This window comes from Aedes aegypti, chromosome 2 (genome assembly GCF_002204515.2).
Source record: "Aedes aegypti strain LVP_AGWG chromosome 2, AaegL5.0 Primary Assembly, whole genome shotgun sequence".
Lineage (NCBI taxonomy): Eukaryota > Metazoa > Arthropoda > Insecta > Diptera > Culicidae > Aedes > Aedes aegypti.
Window position 1 is genome coordinate 431,804,910 of NC_035108.1, and position 16,847 is coordinate 431,821,756.

Here is a 16,847-nt window from a genome sequence, read left to right on the forward strand (position 1 = left end):
CCAAATTTCTATCTCTTATGGTTCGCGAGTTATATTTTTTTTAAACAAATAAGTGAGGGTGGTACTGAAAATTCAGTTTTTCTTGATAACTTTTTATACGATAATTTCTCGCAAAAACTTAGTTCCGAGTACTTTTAGAGCTTTTGATTGCGCATTTTTTTTTGCCGAAGAAACCACTGTTCTACCTTTTATTGTCATAGAGTTATCGGCGATTTTCTTTGAAAATATGGTTGTTTTCAAATGCCGATTTCTCTGGAAGACACAAACGGATTCTCAATCTTTTGTCGCCATTAGAAAGATTATCTCTTTCTCTGTTGAGAGCGACAACACCCACATCCTTCGAAATTCAAGGGTTCTTTTTTAATTGATTGTGAAAATATCTTTGAGTAGTGTGATTATGAGTTATAAATATATTAATTTCTAACAAGTACCTAAGATTTCTAACTCTTCAACTTGTGTATAGGTATGTTCAGATAGCTTTGTTTATAATTCAGATAGGAAATTTGGACTAGCCAATATAGAATAAAAAATCCAATAGGATTTACCAGGCGGGCAAAAGTCGAGCAGTATACATACTTAGCGCAATTCTGATAAAACGCACATTGAGATGAGGCGAAATGCTCTAATATGTCTTCATTGCATTGCTTGAATAATGTGGTCCTGTATTCTCTTATAGTATTGAAAACAGTTTAAAATAAGTTTTACCTACATTATTCATGCCTCATTGCTCATAAATAAATGAAATTTACCTGTTGACTGGAGTAAATTTTACCTTCCAGAATACGAGTCGTTCTTTCTTATTCAACCAGTTCTTATTGGATTTTGTCCCCTTCATGATACAAACAAAAACAACGCTATCATATCTCTCATTTATGACATACTTTGGCATTATCCGCATACGCGATGTCCCACTAAATTTGAATCTTCGCGCGATTAGTCTATACGCAAAAACTAATTGTTGAACATATGATACTCAACTAATTAACCATGGACCCTTTCGAGGTAAGTATCGTTCCTCAAAGATTCAGCGTCACCAATCGTGCTCGGTTGGCATTATTGATTGATCTCACTGATAATTGGTTCAAATTAACTACTTTCAATTTACATTGATTTACCACAATCCCAAAACATGACTGACGACCACGCGCAACTACTTCCACTCTTCGTTCTTGGCTACAGTATCACTTTTGGATGCAGATCGAAAAGCTGGTGGGACCTGTTCCGGAAAACATCAAACACCTGCTGCAGTTCTCTTGCTTCTGCAACTCATCCATTGCCGATCTGGATGATGAGCTGATTGATCAGATCGAGCAGGAAGCTCGAACCATCCCCACGGTACTACGGATTTCCACAAATGAGAAACTGATGAAGAAGTACTTCGGAGTGTACTGTCACACCCCGAGTGAGTTCCGGTTTCGATCCGGCGAGCGCCGCATGATGAAGAATATCGCCTTGGCAGTTCGACGGAAAGGCCTGGACAGTTTCATCCAATCACTACGCACCAATGTACATCACATTACAGAGCAACCACCACCACCACCACGGCCCGTTGTCTGTTCCCAGCTGCAGAACTATGATCCTCAGACACTGCGGCAGATGTTGAGAGAAAAAGTTCTGAACGCTGTTACGTGAGATCTTCGGAATCCAGACATTAACGCCATACTAACTCATTTCATTCGTTCCAGCAATAATCATGCGGAAATCATCCCGGACTACCTGAAAATCATCCAGGATAATTTGGACATACAGGTCGTTATGGAGCAAGGTATTCCCGATGCATACGTTTTCTGCCCTTTGTGTAGCACGAAGGCAAAACTTTCAAAGGATAGAACAGGGAATATTATCGTTTCCAATTACACGTTGCACGTACGGAAATACCACGGATTTGGACCAATCAGTCAGAGTGTAAAACGGAAAGCCGACGATTACGGAGCCGTGGAGTACATTCCCGAGCACATAATAGATCCGCTGATCAAAGAAGAACCGGATACCAGTGGATATGAGCAAAGTTCCTCCTCGTCGAACCCGTACTACCAGATTTAGAATTGTACAGCTTTAATCAATGTCTATTTATAGCAACGCGCAACTTTAAAACTATTGTCTTCGTCAAATACGTTGGATGTTTGTTTTCAATGTTTCGAAAGTCAAAGTGATTTATGTTTCAGAACACTGAACGCTTTCCACTCCCGACATCGTCTAAGCTTCCTCAGACAACAAGAAGTCGCATAATAGTTTACGGACACAGTCGTTTATTTATACAAATTGCATCACCCCCGCACTACATAGTGGATGAAATCGTTTGCTCGATGGGTTTCCTCGCATAAAACGTTATTTTATGAGTTCATATGTACATTTTGTTCCGTCCCGTATAGTCGTACAGAGCTAGTCTGATCAATCCGTAGCAGCTGTCAAATGAACCTTGATGTCATAAATTAAGTCGCATAAAAGTACAAATTAGTTCGTAATAAAATCGGTACACTCGCATTGCTTGCTATTTTTCATCACATAAAAATGCACGTATATCGCCTCTGCTTTTGTACGTATAAGGCCTTTTCGCACCATCTTATACGTGAAACTTTTCACATATAAGCATTGCATAACGCAAAAGGTGATTCCGTAATACGTACATTCTGGTTGTCTGGGTCGTGTCTGTTAAAATTACTATTTAGAGCAACAACTTTCACTTCACGAGAAATATTATTACATATGTCACAAAAGTTCCGAGGTATGTTCCTTCAACAACTTCAAATACATCTCTATCAAGTACTACCTTTTATCAACGCCATCAGGCCTTTTCTATCTGCAACCATGTACTTCGTGCTTAAGTTAGATATTGAATCGCATAATTCTAATGCTTTCGCCATTCGTGGTGCTAGATAATCGACGAGATAATAATCCGAGTCAATATTAGGATCTCGAAAGTCCATTGGCGTAGCTATGTTTTTTTCTGTAGGGATCCCACGGGGAGAGGAGGGAGTTGTGATAGTGATCCTTTATTGGGATAATATAAAGGATAAAGAATCCCTAGTTTGTGTGTAATTGATGTAAGTAAATAATAACCGACACATAATCATGGTTTTCACGAATTTCGTTATTTCGTAAAAAAAAAATATAAATGTAAATGCAGAAAAACGCCCTGCAGGAATTCAGAGAGGGATCACTTGTGATAATTCAGGAACTCCTACAGAAAATCTTTCAATTTAAGAAACCACTTACGAAAATCTTTTTAGGATTTAGGGATTCCGTCTCACATTCATTCCCTGAGAAAATTTGGCATAAGTTACCTTCAAGAATTTTATTAACTCACTTTTTACAATGTCCAAATACTATTTCAAAAATATCTTCTAGACATTTCTCTACGAATTTATTTAATAATTCCTCCGGGGATGTCTCCAAGTCGTACATCAATTCTTATCAGGTTCCTACTTAGGAAACTTCTGGAAAAAAAAAACTCATGAGTTTTATAAATTATACAAAAAATTCTCCAGAAAATCCTCCATCATTATAGAAACATCATCACAAATTTAACCTGCAGTTTCTCCAGCCATTTCTTACAGCATCTCTTGAGATTTCTCCAAAAACACATTTCCAAGTTCATTTCAACTTCACATTTTTCAGAAATTTCTTCAGAATTCTTTCTTGTGGTCTTCTCGAAAACTTCTTTAAGGATTCGTGCAAAAAAAATATATATATATTGAAATTTCCTTTTGGAATTATACTAGGAATACTTCCTGATATTGCTGCAGAGATTCATCTGCAGAATTGGGTGGGATTCTATTCCGGAATATTTCAAAGAAATTTCTCCGGAAATATCTCTGCAGTTTTCTTCGAGAATCCCAAGAGTTCCTTAAGATTCTACTACTGAATTTCGTTTAGGTTATGCTCTATTACATTTTTAAAAAATTTCCTCAAAATATTCAATTTGAATTTCATCATAGATTCCTCCATTATTTTTGAAATAAATCTCAATTGAATTTTTCCATTGAAAACATTTATTTATATATATATTACATTGATGTATTAAACACAAACATGTTTTTATTTTGGGAAAAAATATGATGCTTTAATTTTATTTTATCTATAAATTTTGAAGACAATTCTGAATGTATTGTTAGTGAATTAAAGTTAAAATTGTGTTTGTAGAATTTTTGAAGAATTTTTCAATAGAATTTCTTGTTTAAGGTGAAGATGAATCGAAGCCAAAGTTCAAATTTTCAAGAGCACGCATCTGGAAATCCGAACATCCGTTTAAGCTGAAAACTTAATCGATTGGTCACTAGCTGGCGGTGACCAAACGATTAGGTTTTCAGCTCAAACGGATGTTCGGTTCACCAGATCCGTGCTTTTGAAAATTTGAACTTTAATTTCGATTCATCTTCACCTTAACTAGTACCCACTTAACCCTCTAATACCCAAATTTTTATTTTCGATCTTAATATCATTTTTAGTTATCCAAAATCGTTCTTAACACGTTTTGGACAATGATTTATTTTTATTCGCAAATCAATGGATTTCCGTTTTTGATTTTTATAATTTTTATTTTTGAACATCCCTACCCTTTTTCATTTTTTCTTGAAGCCTCTTCTAGTTACTGATTTTTGGCAATGATAAAAATTCAAACTTTTACGCTAATTTTAAAAATATTAAATTTATAATATTTTTCTGGAAAGATTTTTATTTTCCGTGTATTTAACGGAAAAACAGGCTTCAAATTATTTGAATACCAACAAGCTCTTCTTTTGTGATAGGTTGATCGTAGAAAAATATAAAAGGTACGATTTTTTATATCACACGTTAAATGAACCCCGGGTATTTGTAGGTTATATAAGAATACAATTTTTCAAACAATTTTCAAAAATACAAAAAAGTTTCAAAAGTCATAAAAAACTTTTCTTATATGCGTGTTATGAGTGAAGGTTGTAGCCAAAAATGAAATCATTTTGATTTCCGAGCTACGAAAAAATACACAAAATTCCAAAGTGTACCCCGTCTAAAGGCGGTGTTGGGTATTAGAGGGTTAAATTACTTTACAGGAATCCGTGAATTTCACCGTAATCTCAACAACTGAACAGTTCTGTGAATCAAATAGTTTGCACTCAACTTCCAAGCAGAGCAGTTGTGTTCTCTCGCTGGAAGCCACGAGCATTTTTTTTGACTATTTTCGTTGCGAAGTGAATACGTTTACGTTCGCGTTATTACATCCGTCGTGTGGAGTGTCGCGGGTATTGCCGCGATGAGTGTACGACGCGAAAACACGTTTCGCATCGATTATGCGAACGTGCCAAGGAAGCCGTCTTTCGATGAGCGTCGTGTAGCTACTACGTTAGGCCTTCGTTGTTGCTACTACGTTAGGCCTTCAGTACGAGCAAGTTGTCCGTCTACAGCCTAGCAGAGCACTCGGATGCGCATTCGTTAAGGTCGTCGACCTGGAGCTAGCGAGGAAGATCGTAGCAGAACACGACAATAAACACGAGACTGAGGTAGATGGCAAGAACTACAAGCTTCGGATCACGCTTGAGGACGGTGCTGTGGAGGTAAAGCTCACCGACCTATCCGAAGATGTAACAAACGAGCAAGTCGCTGAATTTCTCGGAGCCTACGGTGAGGTTCTTTCCATTACCGAACAGGTTTGGGATAGCAAATATCGATTTGCCGGTCTCCGAACTGGTGCTCGCATCGTGCGAATGATGGTAAAACGAAACATCGAGAGCTACGTCACCATCGATGGGCAAACCACGAACGTGTGCTACTTCGGACAGCAACAGACTTGTAAATACTGTTCCGAGTTTGTACACAATGGCATCTCCTGTGTGCAAAATAAAAAGTTGCTCGTACAGAAAACGTACGCAAATGTGGCAAAAGAAACGGGAGCGAATGGCCCTGCTCCGAGACCGTCTGTACCAAAGCCGAAGCCATCATTCACGAAGCTTTTCGGACCGAAGCCGGGTGAAGCCAACCAACAAAAAACGATCCCATCGAAGAGAGCCAGTGCAACCGAAGCAACGTTCACTATTCCGAAGCCCGTCAAGGCGAACAATATCGAGCAACCGGTCAAACGAGCAGGATCATCAGAAAATGCGATCGCTGCTCCGCTCACTACCGTGCCCATCACTGACAACACGCCGTTGTCTGTCAAAATGCAGCCGAAAACTACCCCCATCGAACAAAATACCAATCTTATCACTCCTCCGGTTCTTTCGCAGAGCCTACTACCAGCCAGCCGTATGGTTACTCGGCAAGCTGCTAGTGATGGTAATGAAACCGATGTCTCAACAGGATCGTCGAATAGTAAACGAAGGCATGGCCGTCCGCCGGGCAAGAAGCTTCGACAAGGGGACGATGCAAACGAGGGGGGTGATATTTTATAATGGATTTTAACAGTTATAATATCGCCTCCATCAACATTAACAACATTACAAACACGACTAAACTAAATGCACTCCGAACATTCCTTCGTACAATGGATATTGATATTGCATTCCTCCAGGAAGTGGAGAATGACCAACTCCGCTTGCCTGGATACATTGTGGAATGCAACGTTGACCATTCAAGGAGAGGAACGGCAATAGCTCTTAAAGAGCACATTCGTTTCTCCCATATCGAGAAAAGTTTAGATGGACGTCTGATCGCGCTGCGAATCCAAAATACAACCCTCTGCATCGTGTACGCTCCTTCTGGTACCGCTTTACGGGCCGAGCGCGAGCGTTTTTTCAATAGTACACTCGCATACTACCTTCGACACCACACGGAACACATGATAATCGCTGGTGATTTCAACTGTGTCATACGACAGTCAGATGCGACGGGACACAATCACAGCCCTGCTCTCTTTGCAACCGTGCAGCAGTTGCAGCTAATCGATGTGTGGCAGAAAATCTGTCCAAATATGCCTGGTCACACCTTCATCACGCAAAATTCGTCTTCCCGTCTCGACCGTATATACACCAGCCAGAGTCTGCGTAGCAAATTAAGAACAGCTGATACGCATTGTTGCTCCTTTTCCGACCATAAAGCTTTGACATTGCGAATCTGTCTACCAAATCTCGGACGAGAGCCTGGTCGAGGGTTTTGGTCTCTTCGTCCCCATCTACTCACTCCGGAGAACATCGAAGAGTTCCAGCATCGGTGGCAATACTGGACTCGCCAGAGACGGAATTTTCCATCGTGGATGCAGTGGTGGCTATCGTATGCCAAGCCTAAAATAAAATGCTTCTTCCGATGGAAATCTAAAGCTGCTTTTGACGACTTCCATCGCGAGCACCAACGGCTTTATGTGCAATTACGGCAGGCGTACGATGGCTACTACCAGAACGCTGCAATGCTCTCTACAATAAACCGAGTGAAGGCGCAAATGTTGACTCTGCAGCGCAATTTCTCGCAGGCATTTATGCGCGTGAGTGAGACCTATATTTCTGGTGAACCGATATCGATGTTCCAGTTAGGCGAACGAAAGAGGAAGAAGACACTCATCACCCACTTGCGCGACGATGACAACCAACCGATCGATGACGCTAGAGCAATTCAGCAGCACATGTACGACTTCTATCGTAGCCTGTACGCTGCGGAGCAGACGGAACAAGTGGTGGATGAAACGTTCGTTTGCGAGAGAGTGATTCCTGTAAATGATCCGACAAACGAAGTCTGCATGAGCGAAATCACTCCTGCCGATATCTTCATTGCCATCAAGTCCAGTTGCCCGAATAAATCTCCGGGGGGAGACTCTCTGCCACGAGAATTTTACCTCAAAACGTTTGACGTCATCTGGAGAGAGCTCACCATGATTATGAATGAGGCACTTGCAGGCAACTTTCCTGCTGATTTCGTCGATGGTGTTGTTGTGCTGGTTAAAAAGAAAGGGAACGACCAGTCAGCACACTCATATAGGCCAATATCGTTACTCAACTGCGATTATAAAATCCTCTCTCGCATACTCAAGCAGCGTCTAGAGAACGTGATGAGAACTCACCATGTGCTCAGCGACGCCCAAAAGTGTGCCAGCTTCGGGCGAAACATCTTTCAGGCCACCCTATCACTGAAAGACCGCATAGCACAGCTGGTGAAATGTAAACAACGTGGTCTGCTGGCATCGTTTGACCTTCGTCATGTGTTCGATCTCGTCAATCGGAATTTTCTCTTTCGGAACATGTGCTCGCTCGGCTTCGATCCGAACTTGGTTCGACTGCTCAACAGGATCGGATCGCTATCTTCATCTCGCTTACTCGTTAATGGCCATTTGTCGGAAGCATTTCCCATCGAGAGATCGGTTCGCCAGGGAGACCCACTTTCAATGCATCTCTTCGTCCTATATCTGCAACCCCTGCTGAAGCGATTGGAGACTGTATGCGGACCCGATCTCGTGGTGGCATACGCTGATGATGTGTCGGTGATCGTCACTTGCAAGAATAGGCTAGAGAGGATACGAGAGACATTCCAGCGTTTTGAACGAGTGTCGGGTGCAAGGCTGAGTTTGGAGAAATCGACGTCCATATCTGTTGGCTATACCGACGACAGACCTCTCACTGTACCCTGGTTGCGATGCGAACGTACAGTGCGCATTTTGGGAGTAACTTTTGCTAACTCCATACGTGTGATGAATAAGTTGAACTGGGATGCTCTCGTTGGCAAATTTGCTCATCAAGTTTATCTCCACTCTCAGCGCACCCTTACTCTTCACCAGAAAGTGATATTACTCAACGTATTTATCACATCGAAGATTTGGTATCTCGCTTCATTACTTGCTCCTACCGCTGCGCACACGGCGAAGCTGACTGCAACCATGGGGTCGTTCTTATGGCGAGGAATAACAGCAAGGGTGCCAATTCAACAGTTGGCCCGCAATGTAGAAGCAGGTGGTATGAAACTGCATTTGCCTACTTTCAAATGCAAGGCGCTACTGCTGAACCGGCACATGCGTGAAATAGATTCCATTCCTTTCTACAGATCGTACATTTCCCAAGAAAATCCTAATCCTCCGGCAGACTGTCCCTGTTTGAAACTTATCCTTGCAAATTTTCCTCTACTCCCTCCGCAAATACAACAAAACCTCTCCGCCGACAGCATCCACAGCTTCTACATTGGACAAACAGATGTTCCCAAAGTTTCTCAAGAGCATCCAACGGCAAATTGGCAACACATTTGGCGTAATATTGCGAGCAAACAGCTGACCTCAAGCCAACGAAGCGTACTTTTTCTATTGGTGAACAAAAAGCTTGAGCACGGAAGATTACTGTATCGGATCAACAGAGCCAACACCGAAAACTGCCAATACTGCAACACGGTGTGCGAGACGTTGGAGCACAAATTGAGCACCTGTACTCGTGTGGAAGCCGCGTGGAGACTGCTACAATAGAAAATATCTGCATTACTGAATGGATGGCGGAGACTCTGCATAGATGACCTTATGAGGCCTGTTCTACGGGGCATACCAAGATGGAAGAAAAATATTATCTTCAAAATGTTTGTAAATTATGTCATCTTTATTATGAACTGTAATAATGTCATAGACGTAGCTGCACTAGATTTTGAAATATCCATTGAAGTATAACTAATTGCTTATTAATTATTTTTTACGCTCAATAAACAAATTTTAAATGTAAAAAAAAAAAATCAAATTACAAGATTAAAGGAATTAAATTAACAGTGTTCGGTAAAATTTCACAGGAATCCGTTAAATTCCTACAGAATTACGGAATTGCGGTACCGTTAAGTCACCAGTCACCGTGCGGGCTCCATTCACCGTGCACATATAGAAATTCCTACAAAATATTCATACAATTTTCACAAATTATTCTTTTGTCAGCAAAATAAGATAAAACTAATAAAATGAAGTAGTTTTTGTCACAAAGCATTTTGAAAAACCTAGTTTATGTAGTCAAAATCATGTGAATTCTGTTTGATAATGAGATTTTTCAACACTCTTAGTAGAAACTCCAAAAATTACCATTTTTCATTTTAACGTTAGAGCATGAAATTTTTCAAAATTTCAACAAGTTTACATTGTGTATACCACTAGTTAGATGTATTTCATCGTATGAGCAATGAAATTTTATGCAATTTATAATTTTTCATTGTGTTTCAGTCAAAACCCAAATGCACGGTAAATGGACCCTTTTCAATATGTATGGTTCCCATTACCGTGCATTACTGTAAAAAGCTCGAAATTATTCGGTAATATTAGATTTATTGTTATGTCGTGATTAAAAAACTTCATTTTGAGTGTTTGAGTGAATATGAAATGGTTTGGACAATACAGTCAAACCTCCTATAACGATTTAATGAAAAATTATTTATTTAGTAAATTTTCAAACGTTTTATGGTTTTTATTATAAATGAAGATTTCAATATTCTTAAAAATGAGTGCGCACACTACTAGCAACATAGTTGCTCCATTACCAACGTTTCTTCAAGATACAAAATTAAATCATGACGAAAACTATATGCACGGTGAATGGTGCACTAGTGTGCACGGTAAATGGTGACATAGCACGGTACGAGGCGACCTTAACATTACATTTTCAAACATATTTTTAGAGTATTTTTTGTTATCCAACACTAGTTTTATATTTTTTCCTGAATTATTATATAATTGCACGCTTCGTAGTGGTATTCTAGTACGCATCAAATTATTTGGCAAAGTTATACAATTTATTGAAGAGCAAATTTTTCTTAAATGCACGGTGAATGGTAGCTTGACGGTATTTTATTTTGCCGAACTGTTCAGCGGTGGAGACTACGGTGAAATTCACGGATTCCTGTAAAATAATTTAAGTGTGTATGGAACGCATTCAAAGAACTTGTAATGCAGTTCTGGTAAAACTAAAGATTATATTTGTTTCTACTTACTTATTTTTTTTTGTTGGAGAATCGCGAATAACTAATGAAAATGGCCTATTTCAATATTTAAATAATATTTGTTAAATTCGATATATTTCGAAAATGGCTACTTCTAGAGAAATTATTTATATAATCATTGTGGCTTACAATCATTTCAAGATGTTTACTGTATCGGAACGTATTTATTTTGACAAAAAATAATAATCAAAATTTTGAAAATCGACCAAAAGTTGTTCTTAGAAAAACTTTTTTATTAAAAATTTCTCCATTATGAAACTTTGTCCCAAACATCTGTTTACTATCAAGATTCTATGGTAAAAATTTAAAAAAAATAATAAAAATGGGATTTTTGTGTAATTTTAAATTTAAGTTTTATTTTTGATTTTTTTTTATCAAAATAATAAGTCCAAACGGTTCACTACAACTTCTTCATAGCACATTTGTCTCTAAAATATTATGGACTAGAACGGTTTTCCCGGGAAACTGACTAGACTGATCAAAGCTACGATGGATAGTGTACAGTGCTGTGTGAAGATATCGGGTGCTTTATCGGACCCGTTTGAAACACGCAAAGGACTTCGACAAGGCGATGGTCTTTCCTGCCTCCTGTTCAATATTGCGCTAGAAGGTGTTATGAAACGGGCGGGCTTCAACATGCGGGGCACGATCTTCAATAAATCCAGCCAGTTCATTTGTTTCGCTGACGACGTGGACATTGTCGGAAGAACGTTCCAGGTGGTTGCTGAACAGTATACCAGGCTGAAACGTGAAGCAGATCGGGTTGGATTGAAGGTAAATACGTCGAAGACGAAATATCTGCTGGCTGGAGGAACCGAGCGCGATAGAGCTCGCATAGGCAGACGCGTGACGATCGACGGGGATGAGTTCGAGGTGGTGGACGAATTCGTCTACCTCGGATCATTGATAACGTCGGATAACAACTGCAGCAGAGAAATTCGAAGACGTATCATCGCCGGAAGTCGTACTTACTATGGACTCCACAAGACCTTGCGGTCTGGTAAACTTCACTTCCGTACTGAGTGTACCATGTACAAGACGCTAATAAGACCGGTAGTCCTCTACGGGCATGAGACGTGGACAATGCTTGAAGAGGACCTGCAAGCGCTAGGAGTTTTTGAACGACGTGTGCTTAGGACGATCTTCGGCGGAGTATGTGAGAACGGCGTATGGAGGAGAAGAATGAACCACGAGCTTGCGCAACTCTACGGTGAACCCAGTATCACGAAAGTCGCCAAAGCTGGAAGGGTACGATGGGCGGGACACGTTGTGAGAATGCCGGACAACAATCCCGCAAAAATGGTGTTCAACTCAAATCCGGCCGGTACAAGATGAAGGGGACCGCAACGAGCTAGGTGGTTTGACCAAGTGGAGCAGGATCTTGGAAGTGTGGGGCGATCGAGGAATTGGAGGAATTGAAGGACGTAGCGCCAGCAAAATACAAAAATAATTGTCTCTATAATCAACAGTTTCCGAGTTAGAATTTTTCAAATAAGTCGCATGCAAAAATTTATAGGCCATTTTCAAAAGTTATACTCGAGTCAAAATGATTATTTTTTCTATGAAAAACACTTATTTTACCATACCAAAAATATGTGCAAAATTTATTCCAAATCGAAGATGGTCGAGTTCTGTGACTTTTTTAAAATTCGATATGCAAATACATGGTGGCTGCCAGGTGGAAGGAGCACTTCCAGCAATTGTTGAACGGTGATAATGGAAATGTAGCGAGGAACAGGATGAACATAGATGATGACGATCAAGCTGTGGACCCACCGACCATAGGAGAGGTTAAAAAGGCTATCAGCGAGCTGAAGAACTGTAAGGCTGCCGGGAAGGACGAGATCCCGGACGAGCTTGCGAATGATCCTAGACAAATTCCGGGAGTATAACTTGCAGACTCACCATCTGTTTATTGATTTCAAGGCGGCGTACGACTCAGTGAAAGGAAATGAGCTTTGGCAGATAATGTCTGAAAATGGTTTTCCGGCGAAACTAATTAGGCTGATACGTGCTACGCTGGATGGTTCGAAATCAAGTGTTCGGATCGCAGACGAGGTGTCAACCTCGTTCGTGACGTTAGACGGATTGAAGCAGGGAGACGCACTTTCGAATTTACTGTTCAACATTGCACTTGAGGGTGCTATTAGGAGATCTGGCGTGCAAAGAAATGGCACTATTATCACAAGGTCGCACATGCTCCTTGGCTTTGCGGAAGATATAGACCTGATTGGAATCGATCGCAGGTCAGTGGAAGAGGCCTTCGTGCCTCTGAAGAGGGAGACAGCGAGGATAGGCCTGACCATCAATTCTACCAAGACGAAGTACATGGTTGCAGGTAGAGATAGAGTCAGGCATGGTGGTGTAAGTGCTGAGGTAGTGTTTGATGGGGATGTGTTTGAAGTTGTTGAAGAATTTGTTTACCTTGGAACACTTGTGACATGTGACAACGACGTTTCCCGCGAAGTGAAAAGACGTGTTGCGGCTGCGAATAGGGCCTTTTACGGACTACGTAACCAGCTTAGGTCCCGCAGCTTGCAAACCGAAACTAAATTCGCCCTGTATAAAACATTGATTCTTCCGGTGGCTCTCTACGGGCACGAAGCGTGGACGTTGAAAGAGTCAGACCGGAAAGCTCTCGGTGTTTTCGAGCGTAAAGTGCTGCGGACAATACTCGGTGGGAAACTCGAAAATGGTGTGTGGCGCAGACGCATGAATCACGAGTTGTATCAAGTGTACAAAGATGCGAATATTATCAATCGTGTAAAATACGGCAGACTTCAGTGGACTGGTCACTTAGTGCGAATGTCGGAAGAAAGGATTGCGAAAATAATATTCAGCAGGGAACCAGGTAGAGGCCGGCGGCTTCGGGGAAGACCACGAATACGCTGGCTGTACGCAGTGGAAGAGGACCTGGCGACCCTAAACGTTCGGGGCAACTGGAGAAGTTTCGCCCAAGACCGACGAAGATGGAGCTCTACAATACGCCCGGCAATGGCGAGATGCTACGCTGTAGCCATCAAGGTAAGGTATCAAGGTAGGTATGCAAATACATGATGTTTCATATGTTGCAAGCTAAGCTCTAGAACCGTATAAACAATAAACACCACTATTTTATTGTGAACTTGTGGGGAACCGGCTACAGGTATGTTCTGTTTTTATCAACATGATCGGCAATTTTCAGTTGACAAAAATGGAACAGTGATAAAATCGGAATGCACTGTAGTTTTTACGCGGTTTATTTTTGCGCGTTTTTCAACGCGATTTTTTTTTTCGCGGGACATCGACCTACAGAATTTCTTAGACATTGTTTTACCAATCGGAAAATAAAATTGAAGTTTTAACAGGAAAGTACACATTTTCGCCACAAACATACACAGTTTTTATGTTTAAGGGCTGTGAAGATAAATTGTTCATTCGTATAGGTTCGTACAATGTTCAGCATTTTCAGCCTGTTTTCCTGAACATTGATTGAACTTAGGGGTAGTCGGGGCGGTTTGGCCAATGGGGTGGAATGAGCACCCCTTGAAAACTGCATAAATTCTTGAAATTTCATCTGAAATAACATGCAACCCCAAAGCTGACAAGGAAATGAAGTAATATATATGCTACAAGTCAGTGTTTTAAACTCAGAGAAAAAGAAATAAATGAAGTTCGTAAAAACTGCCCATATTGCCCCGAATGGCTCTTGCAAATTTCATCATTTTAGAATGATGAAATTTGACTGTTAGAATGTTTTTTATAATTCATTCTTTTTGCACTGAATGTTTATAAATACTTATTGCTTTTATGTGTAGTGAAAAAAATAATTGATATTTTAGATTATATGATATAATTTTACAACCAAAAATAGGGTGCTCATTTCACCCCATCGGTAAAAAATCGACTCCAAAAATTACAAATTTTGAAAAATATCGCATTCATTCGGGAATGTTATAAGACAGTGGAAACCATACAGATCTAGTGTATTGATCTAAGAATTGTTGGAAATCATGCAAAAATCCAAAATTTCCATAATATTTTCAGCACTTTTATCGACTTTTTCTTAAGGTGGCCAAACTGCCCCACTTTCCCCTATATGTTTATCACATTCACAACAAATATTTTACGAAACCATGTTCTACAGTACAAGACAAAATAAAGTACGCATTTGCAGTTTTTTTTCATACAAAATGTTCGGGTTTGGATGCTTGGGTGTTGGCTGGAGATTCACAGTTATTCGTAACCGAAGTTTTTAAACTTTTAATAATTGTTTTCAGAGCACATGCGAAATTATTCAATTTAATGAAACAAACATGTTTTTCGAATAACATTTTTATGGTGATACACAAGTTGTGTCACGCTAAAGATTAGAAATAACTTAAAAGTTTGTGTTGTTCTGAACTGCGATGATAATTTCAGGCCAATCGGAGCACTAGACGTCGAGATTCATGCCTCCAATCTTGACCATATTGCATGAAAAACGTCGAATGCGGTACTTAATTCTGACAAGTATCGTAATTCGGGGTGTAGTTGATCAGTGGGGAGAAGTTGATCATTCCCGTACCCACATGTATAAACTGGCAAGAGAGCTATGATCAGTTTTCCATAATCACAATTACTGTGACATCACGTAATCTGATAGCTGCTCTTGATGTTTCTAAATTCGGTTCGCCATTCATGACAATTATACCACGACAAAACAGATTTTTTATAAAATGTTTGATGAACTGTTAATAGGTTCCATTACAAACATTCGACTATTACCATGGCTTTATAAAGACACCATTTAATTATACTGTTTCATACATTAGATATATGTTCTGTGAACCCAGTTTTGAATTTGAATTGAGGATAAAAATTCATTTTCAAAGAAAAAAATGTTCTTTTTGTGAGCAAGTTACTAATTCCCAAGAAAATTGCATACTTTTAGGCGTTAAGTGTGGTTTATTTTAGGATTTTATAACATTCAATTCTAAAAGTGATTGATTTATCAACAAGTTGTAAGATTTTTGAGACTTGATTCAGGATTAGTGACTCGAAATTTAGTAAATAGCTTATCTCTTAATTTTAGGAAACCTATCGCAGGAATCGAAATCGAAAGTTCCACTTTTAGGTTTATAAAAATGTTTTTCTCATTATGATACCATTTCGCAGAAATTTCGTTTGTATATTTCGTTAAAAAATCGACCAGTACAAGTTTTAAAATTATTCAGACGATAATACATGCATCCTATTAGGGATTATGGAACATAATCGCTCAAAAGTGATCAACTTCACGCCATTTTACGGTACTGCATAAGAAGAACCAGAGCCCTGCAACTCTCTCAGGCTGTGAACCGTTTGATCAATTTGTTCAACTTTTAGTTAAAGTTTGACAATTCGATAGTTATTTCTTCTTCGGTTAGAAATAACCCTGGTCTGGACCCTGGTTAATCTTTACAGCACTGGGTGCCGATATTGAAATTTTAAAGTTCTGTCACTTTGTCATCGTTCCATAGATTTTGATAAAACTTTCAGGGAAAATCACAAATGAGTTTATACTTCTAAAAATTTTGAATTCAGCGATGGTTTTGGATTAAGGTCTAAATGTGTTAGAATAACTAGGGCAGGGGTTTCAGCCTTTTTGGGCTCACGGAGCACTTTTTTAAATAAATCTGCTGCGCGGAGCACCTGTTCCTCGTCATCACTCCGTTTGTAATCTGTACCTTTAACACGCTTAACAATTCTATGACTCCTACGAAAATCGTGAAGTATGATTCATGTTGGTCATTCTTTCATTAATTACAATTAATTTTATTTTTAATTTTATTTCTTATAGGGGGAGATCCCCCAGTACCGGACACTTAAGCCACTAAATTCATAATTCGAAAAATATTGATTTTATGGGCTCGTGTTACCCATTTATGATAAATATTATCATGTTTATAGTGTACAAAAATAAATTTGAAAATGTAAATATGAATTTTGATATTGCCTTTTGATGATGAATTTTAGTACCAAATTGATCGATCTCG

General features: G+C 39.6%; 1 protein-coding gene across 1 annotated transcript; it reads left to right on the forward strand.

Annotated features, from left to right (window-relative positions):
* Window positions 1-699: 699 nt before the first annotated feature.
* On the forward strand, window positions 700-2,113 carry LOC5569879. The gene is made up of 3 exons (XM_001658725.2): window positions 700-1,002; window positions 1,180-1,628; window positions 1,686-2,113. The coding sequence occupies exons 1-3, from the start codon at window positions 988-990 to the stop codon at window positions 2,041-2,043; spliced, it is 822 nt and encodes a 273-aa protein (XP_001658775.2). The 5' UTR covers window positions 700-987; the 3' UTR covers window positions 2,044-2,113.
* The last annotated feature ends 14,734 nt before the right edge of the window (window positions 2,114-16,847 follow it).